The sequence below is a fragment of the Strix uralensis genome, chromosome 2, assembly GCF_047716275.1.
Source record: "Strix uralensis isolate ZFMK-TIS-50842 chromosome 2, bStrUra1, whole genome shotgun sequence".
Classification (NCBI taxonomy): Eukaryota; Metazoa; Chordata; class Aves; order Strigiformes; family Strigidae; genus Strix; species Strix uralensis.
In genome coordinates, this window is record NC_133973.1 from 118,858,742 (window position 1) to 118,876,621 (window position 17,880).

The 17,880-nt window shown below is 40.4% G+C and overlaps 1 protein-coding gene across 1 annotated transcript in view; it reads left to right on the forward strand.

Moving 5' to 3' along the window:
* Window positions 1-16,488, forward strand: part of LATS2 (large tumor suppressor kinase 2) — a 51,848-nt gene extending 35,360 nt beyond the window's left edge. Inside the window, exons 3-8 of the mRNA XM_074860060.1 lie at window positions 1,984-2,116; window positions 6,013-7,550; window positions 10,322-10,904; window positions 11,536-11,718; window positions 12,968-13,074; window positions 13,829-16,488. Coding sequence (XP_074716161.1) covers window positions 1,984-2,116; window positions 6,013-7,550; window positions 10,322-10,904; window positions 11,536-11,718; window positions 12,968-13,074; window positions 13,829-14,323 — 3,039 coding nt within the window. The 3' untranslated portion in view covers window positions 14,324-16,488. The remainder of the gene's footprint in view (window positions 1-1,983; window positions 2,117-6,012; window positions 7,551-10,321; window positions 10,905-11,535; window positions 11,719-12,967; window positions 13,075-13,828) is intronic.
* The last annotated feature ends 1,392 nt before the right edge of the window (window positions 16,489-17,880 follow it).

Genomic DNA, 17,880 nt, shown 5'->3' on the forward strand with positions numbered 1-17,880 from the left:
CATTGCTGACAAAACCCAAAAAAATATCCAAGCCAGCCCAAATGTGTGTATGGAGCACAATTGGTTTAGGAAATTTTAGGACTTGTGATCTAAGGCTGGTGTAAATGGGCAGAGTATGTTAGCAGCCCTGTGGAACTGGGCTGTAAAGCCCAGAGTCCCTGGATGATGAGAATGCTGAGCGCGAGGATGCAAATTTGCTAATACTTTAGAAATGCATCCAGAAGAAGAAAAAAGAAAGAAAGAGAGGAAAAAACCATTGTGGGAAATTCCTTCCTTCATACATAATAGTTTTCTGTTGATTTAAAATTGCCCTTAGTAATGTGTTGATGCCAGTGAAATATTTCAGCTATAGGAAATGTGAAACCAACTACTGCCTTTCTATGAATTATGAGTCATAAATTGTATGAAAAATATTCAAACTTGCTATAGCTATTCCCTAAGCAGAACCTCTGAGTAATGGAGAAAATGCTGCCATTTGGGGGGGAGTAGGAGGGGACTGAGCTAAGCAAATCAAAATGCCAAGTGCCAGCATGTGGCTCTGTGCTAAGTGTGAATTAGTGTCATCTGAGATGATCCTCCCTTGCTAAGTAAACAATTAGCGAGTATGTTACATGTACTTGCAGTTCAGTCAAGCAAAGTTGCTCTTTTCTGCAGATGATACTGAAAGGGACATATATGTTGGGGCTACATGACTGTTAGCTAGTGTGCAGAACTGACCCGTGGGAGAGCAGCGCACTTGTGCCAACCTGGCTGTCACATCTGCAGTTGGTAAGCCAAGCCAGGAAGGCACAAACTCCATCTGATTCAGTGCTCAGTGGACAGGTTGCAATGACAGAATTCCCCCCAAAATGGCTGTAAAGTGGCAAGATAATAGGATACTGATATTTTCAGGCAAGTCCTTGATGGTGATGTTCATTTCATCCAACTTTAGTCTTCTAAGAGCTAGGAGTTTGGTTCAAATCACTAATCTTCTGTCACCAAAGGTCAGTGTATCTCCTGTTATACCTATTTTATGAATTGCCTTTTGGAGGTGATTATAGAAAGGTTCTCAGCAACTACTTTTGACAAGGTATCTAACTTCTTAATGGGTGAAGTTCAGTGAGTTGAATTCAACATTAAAGCTCTGGATTTCAGTTTCTCCATCATTTCAGAAAAGACCATGCAGCCTTGTGAGGGTTTGTGAATTTTGCTTTGTGACCAGAGGCTAGAGTCATTGTTGAAAGGTATTCTGTATACCTGAGCTATAGTTAAAAGTATAAACAAACTGCAGGAGAGTGTGACTTGCGGGCTGTAGAGCAGGGGGTGCTAACTATGGTTGTGTTAGTTTAACTAGAACATCCATATTTGCCCCAGTTTTAGTTTTCAGGTTGTATGTCTGGGACCCATATTAACTTCTCAGTGATGGATGTGCGCCCAGTAAAATACAACTAAAAAGACTAACAATGCCACATGCAGTTTGGTGTGCCTTGTCATTTTGCAAAGAGATAGTGAATGATGTCCCAGCTGTACTGAAAACAGCAGTCTTTCTTCCACATTGATTCTAGTCAGCAGAAATCAACCCCTGCCTAATTAGCTTCTTGTGGCATCTGTGAAAGGGTAAAGCTTTATTGTGTTCGGGTGTGGCTGAGAGGCATGCTTTCAAATACCAAAAGCTAAATATTTCATTCTATTTCATCCTATGTCAAACTATGCTGCCTTTTCCAGACCTGATTCAAAGTTTATTTTAAGGAATCTTAAAGAACACGTTTCAATTTGATGCTTATTTAACTGCTGGAGTTTGGGTAGCTTGTGTTTTCTGTTATTTTCTTATTTTAATTTTTGTGTTGTATAACGCGTGCAAATGTTTTCAAAATATGAGTCCGTTTGGCTTGAGGCAGCTGTGATCTGGTGTGAATTATAAAATGTTTCTTACTGCTTTCTAGCCTGCAGTACAGTGCTTGGGTTTTGTCTCAATGTGATGCAGTTCTTGTTTGCTTTATACAGGAGATGGCTGTCCGAGCACTGAAGCAGACGGGTAGCAGAAGTATTGAGGCAGCTTTGGAGTATATCAGTAAGATGAGCTACTTGGATCCTAGGAATGAACAGATAGTACGTGTAATTAAGCAGACCTCACCAGGTAAGCATGAACTTCTTTTAAAAAAAAATTGTGTTCTTTCTTGCAATAAGATAGTTTTTAAAGTAGAGTCATTGCTGGTGAGTAGTGGATTGGCAGTATTCAGTAGTAGCCTTGCAGAAGACAGTGAAGTGAACATGGCCTGGCAAGGTGGGCTGGGCTGGGAGCTGAATACAACTCACCTGCTTCACAGGAGTTGTCCATGTGCACGTTCTTAGTCCATCTTCTTAAAGAGAAAGCTTTTTATCATTTGGTGCAAGTCAGCTCAATCATCTCAAGTTTACCATGAAGTAAAAGGTTGTGCATAGGTAATTGCTGTGGATTTGTGAGATAGCTCACTTCATAGGAATTCATTCATGTTAACAGCCTTGTAAGTACACTGCAAAAATAGCTTGGGCCAAGATAGCAGAAGCTTTTCCACTCATCCCTGCTAGTCTGGTTCAGCTCTGTTTCATGTAAATTAGCAAATTGGAGGATTTGGGCCCTGTGTATGCCTCATCAGCAAACATCAGACCACAGCTGAAAAAAGGCCTTTCATGAGTTGTTTTCATTCAGATACTAGCACTTACAGCACTGCAGAATGCTTTTGATCTGCGATCAGGATACACTCTGGTTTGCATACAGTTTGTTACCTTTATCTTCTTTCAGTTTCAAAAATGGGCCAAGCAGACAAATAGCTGTCCTCTGATGGGCTGAACCTGTGTAATCACATGGTAATGTAATCACATGTTACATGCTGCTCAAGGAGTTAGTGGACAAAGGGTTGAACGAATTGGAGAGCTGTTGTCAGGGGCCTGTTTCATTGGACAAGGAACTCCTCTTGTATCAGTGGCAACATCTAGACTTGAAGGTCTTGTCTGTGTTGGGCTTGTTGAAACTAACAAATCCATACTACTGTAATCAGATTGTTTGAATGTATCTCTAAGAGTGGTCATAAATTGAGTTTACTGAGTGCAAGTGATTTCCCCATGACAGAGTTCTCTTCTTGGCCACCTCAGCAGCACCTGCCTTCTTGCCTCTTGATCAAACCGAAGATCTTTGTTGGGAAGGGTGTTAAATTTGGTGTAGTTGATAGAGAGGCATGTCCAGAGATGAGGAAAGCTGAGGAAGAGAAAGCCCATTCAGTCTACAAAGAGAAATCCCTGGACAGAAAGGAGGTCTTCAGTAAAGCCACTTCTTTTCCTGGTAGACTCTGAGGTTATCCACATTTAGGGAAGACAGAAACGGGGAAGAAACTTATTTTCCAGGTGGTCACTCTCAGGAATGGAGCTTCAGATGTGGTGGGAAAGGGTGGTGGCTCTGTGTAAGGAGCAGCTCAGCTGCCCCTTCTATCAGTCTTGAGACTCCCTGTTCTATTATTTGGGGAAATTCTGGAAAACCATAAGAAAACATTTCCGAGTGTGTTACCCCACAGGGTACGCTCAGTCCCAATACATGCACAAACGTGGCCTCAACTGGGCCTTAAGGAGAATTTAAAATAACTGACAAAATTACTGAACTGTATTTTGCTTTATATTATAAAGGCTTTATTCCTGAAAGTGAAAAAACACACTCAGTTCTAAAGAGCATACATTTCCTCTGAAAGGGTTGTAAAATCTTTCTAGGCTAACATTTCTATTACTCAGTTGTCTTTCATTTGCATTTGGTTTTGCTTTCTTAATGTTCCAATGTATGCAGCTGTTTTGAATACTTAACCTTTTGAGTCGAAGATCCACCTTTGCTTTTAGGGTACGCAGGATGCAAAACTTAAATATCATGTGATTGATGTTTGCCTGCCTGAGGTGCCACGAAATCATACTGATTTGTTTGGTCTGGTATTGTTTGTGCTAGGATAGCATAGGTCTCCTCTAGTTCATTAGGAAGCATGTAATGCTGCTTGGGAACTTTTCATTTGCAGTTTGAGAATTTAAATCTTCTGTTTTTGAATTCCATATATTGGTGTATGGAAGTAGATTTTTCAAATTTTTTCCTGCTTTAACTTAACTAGTAAAGCTAACAGGAGTTTCAGCATACTGACAAGACTGAAAACTTACCAGATATTACTGTGCCACAGAGAGTTACGTATAAAAATAGATGATCCCATGAGTATAGTTGATTAATCTTGAGAATACACTCTGATCTAAAATCTTCACAGGCAAGAGATAGTCATAACAGTTACCGTGTTGGATAGGAATGTGTGGAAAAAAGAATCATCTGCAACTGCCACATTTGGTATCTTCACAAATCCAAATACTCCTCCATCAGACCAGAACAGACTTACTGCTATACAGATCTAGGAGGTGGACATTGTATCTCCTTACATCAGCAAGTTTCCTTACACAGCTTAAGTATGTGTCCCAAAGGAGGACAAATATTGCTGCTACTTTTCTTCATGGCCTCAGATAGGGAAAAACAAAGTTGGTTTGCCCCAGAGGCTCAACATGAATCCTACTGGCAGATGACAAATGGATCTTATGGCTGCCTCCCACCTCCAGACCAGAGTAGCCACTTCTTAGGATGCTCTGGATTGCCACAGCCTCATCACTGCATCTCACTGTGTCCCAATAGATGAGCTATCAAGGGAGTGCTGTTATAAGTACAATCTCACTAAGAATGGCCTTGTGCTATCATGGGAAAAAGAGCTGCTGATTATAGATTTCACTTTAAAGAACACTGATTATTTGTCCAACTCGATTACATTTCAAAACGTTGTTTATGAAAGTGTCGTTTAGTGTGGGGGCAGCCTCTTCAGTGTGCAGAGATGGTGCATAGACCTGCCTTAATAACATGTACATCTTTGTGTGTCTGTATATAACAGGGCTTGTGTGTCAAGGTGAGGAGTCCACAGCTATGCTCAGGTGTGCTGTATCTGGCCTGGCTGGAACATGCTGTAAAGCAGATAATTGGAAAAGCTTTCAATCCACTGTTCAAGCCTCTTAGCTCATTACGACTGTTGTCGCAGATCTTGTGAAGTCAAGATTTTAAAAGGAAATTGTTTAGGCATAGTCCTGTGATTTGTGAAAACTAAAGAACCAGAAGGGGAACAAAAAACCAGTGACAGCACAGAGTTTCCCCTTGTCTTTTTAGCACAGCCAGTGCTTTATACACCTGCAATTTGTCCTCAGATCAAAGAATTGATGAAAAGTGCTGTTAACACTTCCACTGTAGGAATGCTATCTTGTCTCTCCACATTCTTCAAGCTAAGATTAACATGTTGACACCCTGAAAGATTTGCCTTCCAAACAGATGGAAGATAAGTAATATGAGGGGATACTGTTGTGTCCAACACATTAGAAAGAATACAGGACAAACTGGATGATGCCTTTGTTGTAAATGAAGGAGAGGGAAACAAGGATTTTTGAGGAGAACGATGGAACAGAGAGATGTAAACAGATCCCCAGTGTGAGCAGTGAGCTCAGTGTACAGATGCGGACTATGTGATGACCTAGTAGCTTATAGTAATGTTGACTTTAAGTTGTAGTGACAGTCCTTCCAGGAGCTTTTTTCCTCCCGTTGGTGCTGTACTTAACCCCCTGGTCTGTAGCTTCCTCCTGTCTGTGAGTAATGATTGGTAATACTGCTCCAGCTTTAAAAACCAGGCTGTAGTGTAATCTGATGATTTAACAGTTAAGGACTTTGTGCTTCTATTTTCATTATTTGATAGGACTCCCTGATGATTCCTGGCACGCGCAGTGTTGTGAGCCAGTAGCTTGTTATCAGTAGTAATACTTGGCACCTATAACTTTAAATGTTCAGAGTGCTTAATTTAGATTTTGGAAGGTGTTTTTATAACACATACTCCCTACACAGCGTGTGTGCATGTGTGTGTGTATGTCTGTACGTATAGATGGATGAGTAATGCAAAGTAATTGATTCACCTGAATTGTTTCCTAACATTCTTCTGTGTTCTTTTTATGAAGGAAAGGGTATTGTGCCAAATAATGTAACCCGCAGGCCAAGCTTTGAAGGATCAAACGAATCTTTTCCGTCCTACCACCAAATCAGTAATGCAGCCTATGAAGGGACAGGCTTTGGAGCAGAAGGTGCAAATATGCTTACAGAAGTTCCAAGGCCATACATGGACTATTTAATCTCTACTTCACAGTCTACAGCTATGAATGCTCCGGTACAGCGACCCTCTGGAGTAGGCACTCACAGCACACCAACAAGCCATCAGCAGAAAACATACCCTGCAAATATTGAGTCTTCTGTGATTAATTACCCAGTGGCTAATCACAGCAGTCAAGCCTTGCAGCTGCAGGCATCCCATGGTTCCAACAGCCAGCATTACAGTAGGCAGCACATGATGGTGCAGGGGGAACCTATGGGGTATGGTGTTCAACGGAGCCCGTCCTTCCAAAACAAGATGCAGCAGGAGGGAGGATACACCAATCTCCCAAATAAAGGGGCAGTTGTTCAGAATAATTCTGGTCATGCATTTCAGCAGGCAACGTCAAGCCTGTATATATCACATTCTCATCACAAACAGACAAGTCCTTCTTCTCATCAGATGCATGTGATATCCAGAGGTCCAGCCTTTGCTAATGATTTTTCAGACAGTCCACCACAAAATCTATTAACTCCGTCTAGAAATAGCCTAAACATGGACCTCTATGACATGAATAATCCTCAAGTTCAGCAGTGGCAGGCAGCAACGCCATCGCGCCGAGATTCTTTACAAAATCCAGGAATAGAAACATCTCCACGGCAACATGTATCCTTCAGACCTGATGCCACAGTGCCGAGCAGAACAAACTCCTTTAACAACCACCAGCAACAGCCACAAGTGACAGTGTCTATAAGACAGGTTCCTCCAGGAAAACCTGATCCTTCAATTACATCTCCAAATACGATCACAGCAGTCACATCTGCTCATATTCTCCAGCCAGTGAAGAGCATGCGAGTGATGAGACCTGAGCCTCAGACTGCGGTGGGACCTTCCCATCCTGGTTGGTTACCTGCACAGGCACCGGCTGTGGATGGCTTGGAGATCATTGAGCAGCATGTGCCACCTGTTGGAGCCACTAATGCCTATCAACTAGATGTGGATTACGGTAACCAGGAACTGCGGTGTCCACCACCACCATATCCCAAGCATTTGTTACTTCCCGGTAGCTCTGAGCAGTTTGATATCAACTGCTTGTGCATGGGTGTAGAGCAGACCCTCCGTGTAGTCCCCAGTTCAACGTGCAATAAGGCTGAGGAGAACAGTGAGCGAAATGATAAAAGCAGCAAGAACACTAAAGCTGAAAAACCAAGCAAGGATAAAAAGCAGATTCAGACGTCTCCAGTGCCTGTACGAAAAAATGGCAAAGATGAGGAAAAGCGAGAATCCCGAATAAAGAGCTACTCACCTTTTGCCTTCAAGTTCTACATGGAGCAACATGTAGAAAATGTCATAAAGACCTACCAGCAGAAAATTAACAGAAGATTACAATTGGAGCAAGAAATGGCTAAAGTAATTATCCTTGTTTTGTTATAATAAAAGATAATGGGGTCAAATTGATTATTACTATTTTTAATCAGTCAAGAAATGTATAAAGGTAGACTCCAGAAGCAGTAGGTATCCAACACCTCCCTGTGCCAGACTATACTCACTTAGGAGCATGGATGCAGGTCTGGGAGGCTGTTTGAAAAACCTGAAATGGGAAATAATGTATCTTCATACCAGAAAAGTAAAATGAAGCAAAATCCCCCATAGTAGGAAAGCATTAGGTTTGCTTAGGCAAGAACTCAGCAGCCAGGTTTGAGACTGAGGTAACTCTGGCAATACTTTGGCAGCTCTTTCAAAACACTGAAAAATGTTTTCCCTTTGCCTCCAATTCTTCCTCCCTGTTCCATGATAGCCACTCATTCACCAAAGCCATGGTTCAACTTGGCAGTATATTCACTGTGCCATATTTTTAGATGAATATGTAATACTTAACTGGAGGTTGTCTGTTGAACTCATGTAAGTAATAAGATCATGCAAGTAATCATATCTTGGCCAGCTTGAACTGGTCTGGGGACCCTTGCTGGAACTTGTTGCAGAAGCAGATCTCAGGGAGGTGTACTTCAGTGAGAGAGCTTCTTTCATGCCTAATTGTAGCTCTCAGACCTAAGCTGATTCACTGACAGGACTGCTTAAAACAAACCTGACAAGTTCTGATGGTTGCTCTGGCAGTTTTGGTTTTAATTTTTAAATGTGGAAGAGGTTTTTTTCCCAGGCATGACTAGAATATGACTAGTCTACTTTTGTATTTAAGGATAAACTCTATAAAGAAAGCTATTATTAATGCATAATGGATAATAATTAACTACCCAATCTTCCCTAGCACAGTCAATTTCCAGAGTCAATTAATTTGATGCTCACATTGCTCCAGAAAACTCAGCCATTTGTTTGTTGAGGTTAAAATTAAACAAATACGCTTCTAAAATCTCTTGAAAGGTCGGCATTTTAGTGACAGTTAACAGTTTGTCCTCACTGCAAGTACAGAGTGTGTTGCATTGCTTGGATTTAGTGAATATTTTCCTGAGATTGAGATAGGGAATGATCTCTAGAGAAGTAAAGCAGCAGCTAATTGCATTAGTTTCTCTTCTGACTCTTCAGCTTTCCCTCACTCCGTAACTCAGAGATAATTCAGCTATAAACAAAAACAACTCCTTCCCCTAGCAACCTCATCACTGGCTGGAATAATAAACTCTGGAGATTCTGGCTATCTGAATATCACATTATTGTAGAATTAACCAAGAACACAACACACTAATTATTTTGCCTTAAAATAATAAACACTTCATTTATTATGGATTGATGTACTTGCCTTGCATTTTAAAAACAGTTATTACTTGCTTTGATATGGCTGTTGTGTTGAGTATGAAAATTCATACTACCTGTTCTGCAAGTTTCTGCAAACCTCCTCCATCCTTATAGAGATTTCATTTTTATACCATGGGGATCTCAGTGCATAGTCTAACTGCCCACATTCACCTTTAAAGAGCTAGACTACAGATGTGAAATTAAATCAATCTAAGCAGCAGCCCTGTGGGCCTATGCGTGGGTTTCTAGCCTGCTAATCAGTCAACTTCAACTCCCTCTGCCCTCCTCCCCATTGCCCCTTCTCACCAGGCACTAATCTTCCTCTCAGAGTGGTTGAATTGGTGACATTTAATTCAGGATTTTGGAAATGGGGTATGCAATAAGAAAAGGGCATGCTGCAGAGGATGAGTTGTCAGAGGATACTGGGGATCAGCCCAGGGGCTTCTGCTAGTGGAGACCACCAGTGGTTCTCAGGAGAGGGACAGGCACCGAAGTTGGCAGAGTTGGCAGTATGCAGGCTCTGTCTTGAAGGGTGGGGAAGGTCTGGTTGGATACTGCTGCTTCTCCCCTTTTCAGGAGGTCTCTTCCCACAGCCATGTGAAATGTTACTTGCAGTTATTTGGAGGTTCTCTGGGGACAGGAGGTAAATAAGCAGCTTTTTTACATCTTAGATGCAGAGGGGAAATAATACATTTAGGGGGGAAATAGCATCAGGGTCTGGACTGCAGTGTCTGGGGAGAGGCCAGACCTGAGGGTTATACACACGTGTTTTGGGAGGGAAAAGGGAGAAGTTTATAGAACAGATGGTCAGGAGATCTGCAAACCTTGAGAGTGGAGGCTGTATACGGCAGAGGAAAAAAAAGTTTCTAAAGAATAAGGTTCCCAAGGAACTTGGGAACATGTAGGTCAAAACCAGCTTCTTAATTACAACACAGAAACCAACAGTCAAACAGCACTTGAGGTAGGAACTATTCATGTGAGTTGCCCTGGAGAACCGTTTATGAACAAAGTGGACTGCTGCGTCTAGGTTTAAGTTTCAGTTTAAGTTAAGCTGTACCCCTGTGTGTCTACATATAGTGGAGTGCAGTGACAAAGTACACATTTGAAAGTTGTAAACCAAATCCTGTGATCAGGTTTGGTATGTTATATTGTCCTCTCTGACAGTATTGCCCCATGCCTCTTCGTTCCGTCAAAAGAGAAATGCAGACCAATCTCAGATACAGCAAATGCAGGTAATGAGTTAGGGCACAGTGAATTTGCCAGTATTTCAGAAATACCTCAACAGACAGACAAGAGAATATGTCTCTCATGAATTTGTCTAGAAGGTTCTTGGTTAATTTTGCTGAGAAATGTGTTTTGGGAACGCTTGTTTATTGTTCTGTTGCTATGAATGTAACAGTACTAGCTCTTGTGGTTTGCTTTCCTTTGTAAAGGCTGGCCTTTGTGAAGCAGAACAGGAGCAAATGAGGAAAATTCTCTACCAGAAGGAGTCCAACTACAACAGACTTAAAAGGGCCAAAATGGACAAATCTATGTTTGTGAAAATCAAGACTCTGGGTATTGGTGCATTTGGAGAAGTATGCCTGGCCTGCAAAGTGGATACCCATGCCCTGTATGCCATGAAGACTCTGCGAAAGAAAGATGTGCTAAACCGGAACCAGGTGGCTCATGTCAAAGCGGAGAGGGACATACTTGCTGAGGCAGACAATGAATGGGTGGTTAAACTCTATTATTCCTTCCAAGATAAAGAGAACTTGTACTTTGTGATGGACTACATCCCTGGTGGGGATATGATGAGTCTACTGATTCGGATGGAGGTCTTTCCAGAGCGTCTGGCTAGATTTTATATTGCAGAGCTCACTTTGGCTATAGAGAGTGTGCACAAAATGGGGTTTATTCATCGAGACATAAAGCCTGACAACATTCTGATAGACCTCGATGGGCACATCAAACTGACTGACTTTGGACTGTGTACTGGATTCAGGTGGACTCACAATTCAAAATACTATCAGAAAGGTAGTGTTGTTAGACTTTATTTGTGATGGCACTGTGTTATTTATTTTGAAACAAATGTGAATCTCTTGGCAGAAATGCCAGCTCAAAAAGCAGAGGTGGTGTGTACTTTGACAAACAGTCAATGACAACATGCTATGTCTGTCTCCCTCTGACTCATTCAGTCAGTTTGTTTCCAGCCTTTTGTTTCCAATACTGTTCAAATCCCTATCAGTAATGTGGTTGACCACTGCAGTAGCAGCAATTTTTCAGTTTATACTTGTTTGGAGGGTCTCTTTTGATGGTGAAATAATTTAATCACAGATTTAAAGTAGTCCTGTTTGTGCCATTGAGGAGTATTGGCGTCTATTGGCAAAAAGGTCATAAACAATTGGTATAGCTAACTCAAATATACTCCATTGTTCTGTACCTCCCATATGGGAGCATGCTTCCTTGAGCTGAGACAGAGACATTTTGCTGGTTATGGGAAACCAATTGTGAAGGCAAGGTCAGAAGGAAATGCCTTGGGTTTAAAGTTTAAATTATGTTCTTCAGTGAGAGTAGAAGAGGGCACAGCTAGACCTAGATAAATATTTTTCTCTTCGTGTGTTGTGTTTTATGACTGTTAATGTAAACTTTCTCTCCCATTTGAAAGGGAGCCATATCAGACAAGACAGCATGGAGCCCAGTGATCTATGGGATGATGTGTCCAATTGTAGATGTGGAGATAGGCTGAAGACATTGGAACAAAGAGCTAAGAAGCAACATCAGAGATGTCTAGCCCACTCATTAGTTGGAACCCCTAATTATATTGCTCCCGAAGTCCTGCTTCGTAAAGGTAGATCACCTGTATTTTTCTCCTGTTTACATGAACGTCGTTGCTTTGAAATACTACTACTTTTTTTTTTTTTTTTTCCCCTTAAATAAGCTTGTTGCTGTGGAAGATTGTCATTCTAAAGGCCACAAACACTTAGGTCAGATTAAGGAGAAGAGATTTTTCTACACGCTCCACTGTTTAACATCACATCACTGACACTGATGGTGGTCATACTCTGTGTCTGTGTATATCTACACTCTGAGGCCTTTGGAAGAGACTGCCAGTAAATGTGTCAGATGATATTGGCAGTAATATTTTTCAAGTGTGAAGCAGATTATCTGAACTCATGGAGTATGACTATGACTGCTAGCAAGTTTACATAGGCTGGTGAGTAGCCAGCTGATGGTTCTGAATCGCTGATTCAGACAGGCCACTTAAATATGGATGATGTAAACTTGTGGAAACATGTCCTCCAGATGCCCAGCCAGAATCTTGAGGAAACCCAACAAAAAGTCTTCCACAATTTACAATGGACACCCTCCATGGAAAAGCTCATCCTGAGGAATTTAGACAGTACTTGATGGCTATCCATGCAGAACAGACGTGGTCACTGTAGTAAGGAGATTAGATGTTCAGTTGTCTGCAAGCCAGATCCTAAGCCTGATCTTTCTCAAGTTGAGAGATTTCATGTTGGACCCTACATCATCCAATGACACAAATCTCCATTGAAATCAGTGTTTAAATCCTCCATTCCTTTTCAGAGATCTCAAACATACAGATTACTTGTCTTGTCACAGCAATTAAGTGACTGAAATTGTTCCTCTGCTTGGAACCTGCTCAAAATGTCATCTGTTGCTTTCTTCCGTCTCTAGAGCCAGGTTGTGTCTTTCAGCAAGTTTTCAAACTCATGGTGTCACTTCCACTGAACCTAGGGGGGACATCAGTCACTAAACCTTTTTTGTTATTCTTTGAGGTCCAGTTTGTGCTGTGTAGTGATGTAGTTGTGGGACAGGGCATGAAAAAAAAACTTCATTGTTTCTAGTTATACGATTTCACCACTCACTTTTGTTGAGAACTAAATTTATTCAGACAGATTTCCAGACAACAGGATTAGATCTTTACTTACAGCAGTAGAGTTGAGGTCAACAAGCAGAAGCAGCTTTATGATGAAGGTGGATATCTGTGCTGTATGTTTTGATACTTAATTGCAAGTAGCTCTATACACATTCTCCTTGGCTGGTGGAGAACAACCTTTTGACTTGCCTTTCAGGATACACTCAGCTCTGCGACTGGTGGAGTGTTGGTGTGATCCTCTTTGAGATGTTAGTGGGACAGCCTCCTTTTCTGGCTCCTACACCCACTGAAACCCAACTGAAGGTAAGTTGAATCAAAATTCCAATCTGTGCTAGCAAAATGTTAACCTTTTCCCTTCCCTTCTCCTCCATGCACAGACCTATCTCCTTTTGTTTTACTAGAGAAGGGAGTAGTGACTACAAAAGCCTGATTTTAAATAGCTCTATGCAGGCACAACTCCTTTCCCAATCAATGAAGGTACTGAATATCAGACTAGAACTGACTTGTCCAACTGCATAGATAGTTACTAGTTTTATGAGTCTTCTCAGCACAATTCTGATTTCTTAAGCACAAGTTCATCCATCTAAATTCCCTAGAGTGCCTATCAGATTTAAGTAAGCTGATGTGCCAGTGATAATTGCAGTTGGTAATGTGTTTCGAAGTCAAGTAGTGAGTAGTTTTTTGTTAGAAAGGATGTATCTCAACTACTTTTCCGAGTTTACGTTTTGGAGACAAAATGAAGTAATTCCTTGAAGTCATTCCATTAAGTCATGTGTAAACTGAATATGTTCTCAAATCTGACTCTGGGAGCATTCAGGAAGGAATCTGCCTCTTTAAAAATGGAATTGCTCCTTTTATCTGCTATCTGTCAGTATTTCTTGATTCATTAATTATTAACAGCTAATGCAATCTAATCATTGGGTTCTTGAACCTCTAAAATAAATACACAGACTGTGAGTTGACTAGTTACGTGTATACTTCTGTACAGTTAATGTTGGCAATTGGAAGAATGCTGATTGGAGGATTAGAAGTTGTTTAATACCTTTCTTACATCCAGGTGATAAATTGGGAAAGCACACTGCACATTCCCTCACAGATCAAGCTAAGCCCTGAGGCAACTGATCTCATCACAAAGCTCTGCTGTGCTGCTGAGGACAGGCTTGGAAGAAATGGAGCAGATGATATTAAGGCCCATTCTTTCTTCCACTCTATGGACTTCTCTACCGATATCCGTAGGCAGCCAGCTCCCTATGTTCCAAAGATCAGCCATCCAATGGACACTTCAAATTTTGATCCAGTTGAAGAAGAAAGTCCTTGGAACGATGCTAGCGGTGACAGCACCAGGACGTGGGATCCACTAGCCTCTTCCAATAGCAAACACACAGAACATGCTTTCTACGAGTTTACTTTCCGAAGGTTCTTTGATGACAATGGGTATCCGTTCAGGTATCCCAAACCTTCTGGAATGGAAGTTGGCCAGTCTGAGAAATCTGATGTAGAAGACAAAGGTGTGGTGGATCAGACTGGAGCTTGTCAGCCTGTATATGTGTAAATTATTGTATAGAGTACTCCAGATAAGACTAATCTCAGATCCAGTAGGGCCTTTAACTGATCCTTTAGGAGTTGATCCTGCAGCGCTTGTTAGGTGTAACTTCAGCTGAGGCTGGAGGCATCCTGGGGAGTCAGAAGCTTGCAGGGCCAGGTCCTGAAAATGGCACTCTTGAAAGTTCAGGTCAGTTTTACTGTAAATACTTTGTTGATAATTACACTTGAAATCCTGGTCTTCACCAAAATCTGCAAGGCCAGCAGTCTATCATTTCTAGGCCTATTTTTATTTGAGGTCAGCATCCCCCTACTCAGATTAACATTTACAGACTTCTGCAACTGTCAGCGTTATTTTTTAAATAAATAAAGAGCACTTATATTTTGTTTATAGCAGGGGTTTTTTTCCTACTAAATTATAGGGATTAACTTTGACAAATCATGCTGCTGTTCTTCCTTTCTACATTTTTATTTTATCCATAGCACTTATTTCACATTTAGGAAGATGCATAAAGCTGAAGAACATGTGATGAAAGGTTTCTGTGCAATAATGTAAGAAAGAAAGAAAAAAAAAAAAAAAGAAGAAAAATGAAAAAAAGAAAACTGCTCTCTAATTTTCTAAATTTACTGATGCCATTGTATTCGCACCGTGATTTTTGTTTATTGTATGTATTTTCCACATTTCAAAATTGTGACATAACCTTAAAGCTGCTTTACTTCCTTCTGCTTATTGGAGTGTAATAGAAAGTGTGAGCAAGTGACAATTTGGGTGTGATTTCATTGTCTAGTGTGTGAAGAATGTTGCATGAGCAGTGTTTTTCTATTTGAAATGGCCTTTTCTTGCCATTCACAGGCAGGTCCTGTGGATCCATTTTTACTGAGGGTCTAAAATTAGACCATTTTAAACCGTGTGTTGATAATGTATTGTGTGGATGGTTTCCTCTTTATGATTGTATCCAATATTAATTTTGTAAAACAGATTGCAAAGGTTATAACTGAATAGCAACTTTGTGGTCTGATGTAATAGATCATTTTAGTAACATGTATCATCGGCACACACGTATCCCCACAAAGGATCAATAGCAAGACCATTATTACAAAGCTGATTTGTGGCAACAGTCTAGGTCGGGCTTATTCACGTAGCATGCAGCACAGTGTCCATTGTTTAATACTAGCAGTAATGCAGAGCACCAGTACTAACAGATGTAGCTCAACATCTTCAAAACAGAATGTGGAATGCTGTGCCTCTGTAGCACATCGAGATCCTGAGTGTGATGAGGCAGATGTTGAGTGCATGCAGCTCCGCGGACGTCTGCGGGACCTGGAGGTACGTGGCTTTTCCAGACATCAGATCCCTACGTGTGACTGGCTGTGTATCTGTTTAGGATCCCAATGTTTTAGGCACTGACATATGAAAATGTTAACATTGTTCATAGCTCATTCTGTCCTGTTGTCTGTAGGTAAAAATGTTGCTGTGATGGAGCACAATAGTCCTTCATTTCTGTCAAATTATAGGCATACTTTGAAATATCAATTCTTAACTATGTTAAAATAGGCATTTTTCTTATATGTATAAGTGAGAATTATTCAAGGTGATATCAGAATACTAAAGATAATTAAGCCATACATATTTGCATATATATTATATATAACTAAATAAGTAAACACACACAAAAATCCTTAATTCAGATTAGTGTAACAGTCCTATTTAAAGTGATTGACGTAATAACATTTGAGGAAAACACTCCTTTAATGTGTTTTTGCTTTATTTTATTTTTAAATCTGGAGCTTCATTATTTTTTCCATATATTATTCCACATATTATTCCTTAATGTTTTAGCATATCCTATCCTATCCATTGTTTAGATATCTAAGCAACAACATATAAATTCATCAGCCTAAACTAAACAAAAATGATTGTGTATTTGTTTACATTTGTATGAAAGGAATGTTCTGAGGTATGCAGTGCTTGTGTTGTGACAGTTCATGTAAGATTCAGTATTACTGCTTTTTTATATAGTAATGCCATTTTTTGTTATTTACATCTATCTGACATTCTTTCATGTGGTAGGTCCTTTCTCAGGAACTCAATTTAACTGTTATTTATTGATATATCATTGCCTTTGAAAGCTTCTACTGGCACAATTTATTAAAAATCGGAATCGAAATCTAAAATGTGTTATGTGTTCTTGGAAAGGATGCTTTCTGCCTATTTTAAGGCAGAATTTTTAATGGGTTTGGTTTTGTAATGTTAGTGATGGGTTTGAGCTACAAACATGAGATCCGAATCTCACCTCTCCTGCAGCATAAAATTCAGCACAGTCACTTCCTCTGCAGTGGTGGCTCTGCCAGGGCAACCACAACCCGTGTGCTTGCCCCTCTGGCTGTTGCCTCTGATGTATTTTTAAAATGTAAATAATTCACCTGCAAATACAGAATCTTTGCAACTAAGCAAAACAAGGGAAACTAGCCCAGAAGGAAACAGGTGCTTCCACAATCAGTATATTACTCATTTAAAATCTATGCTGCAGGGAACAGAAGCCAACTCCCTTTTCACCTGAAGAACTGATTTGAAAAACAAATCTTTCAAGCTTATCAGGCACCGTCTCTGGAAGGTTCACATCCTTTGCAGACATTTCAGGGGTAAACAGAAACTTGGAGTAAATTTTATGAAATTTGGACAAGTAAACAATATGCCATATATTGGGACTGGCTCTAAGCATTTTCGGTTCTGCTGAACTTCTGCAAAAAGCATCTAATATCTACTTTTAAGAAGTTATATCGATTCAATATTTGTATTTTAAAAGTCTTTTCCTTTTAAAAAAACAAACAACAAAAAGCCCCGCAGATTCCAGACTGAAAGTAAGGAGTTTATTAATTCTGAAGTGATGTTCTTGGTTAAGGCCACAGGTGGCTTTTGAGATGTAACCCTAACTTTACTAAGTCAAGGTTGAACCTGCTACCGATCTCAGAAAGACAGGAATTTCATTCCTGGGTTTCAGCAAAGACACATGTGCGTACACACTTACTCTGTGTACAAAAGTGTACATAATCACCTCAAAAAGTGTAAGTAATTGCTGTTTCCAGTATGGAAACTATAATGCAAGGGTGCCAGTGGCACAGGAACAGAAAGGGCCTCTGCAGCCTGTCACACCTGTACTCCTCAGTGTGGCCAGACTTGCCGAGCAGCAGCAACAATTCTTGATAAGGAAATTATTCCTAGTTGGATGCAGAAGAACTAGCAGTAGAAGTTATAACCAGGTACCTCGCTTGAATAACATGAAAGCTAAGTGAGGAAGAGAAGCATTTGACTTTTAAATGGAAATAGAAGAATGAGGTTAACTATGCAGGAAGCAGGCGATAGCCTGGAACTTGATGGAAACTCAGTCTCATAAAAAAAATTCTGTTCTCCCTGTAATTTTTGAGGTATGAAATAACTGCCTTAAAAGCTTTCCTAGAGAAACTGTAATGAGAAGTGAATTTAGAACATATAATTTGGTTCTATCCCAAAATGCAGAAACATTGGCAGAAAATGGCAACTGTTACTAAAATTATTATTGGAATTAA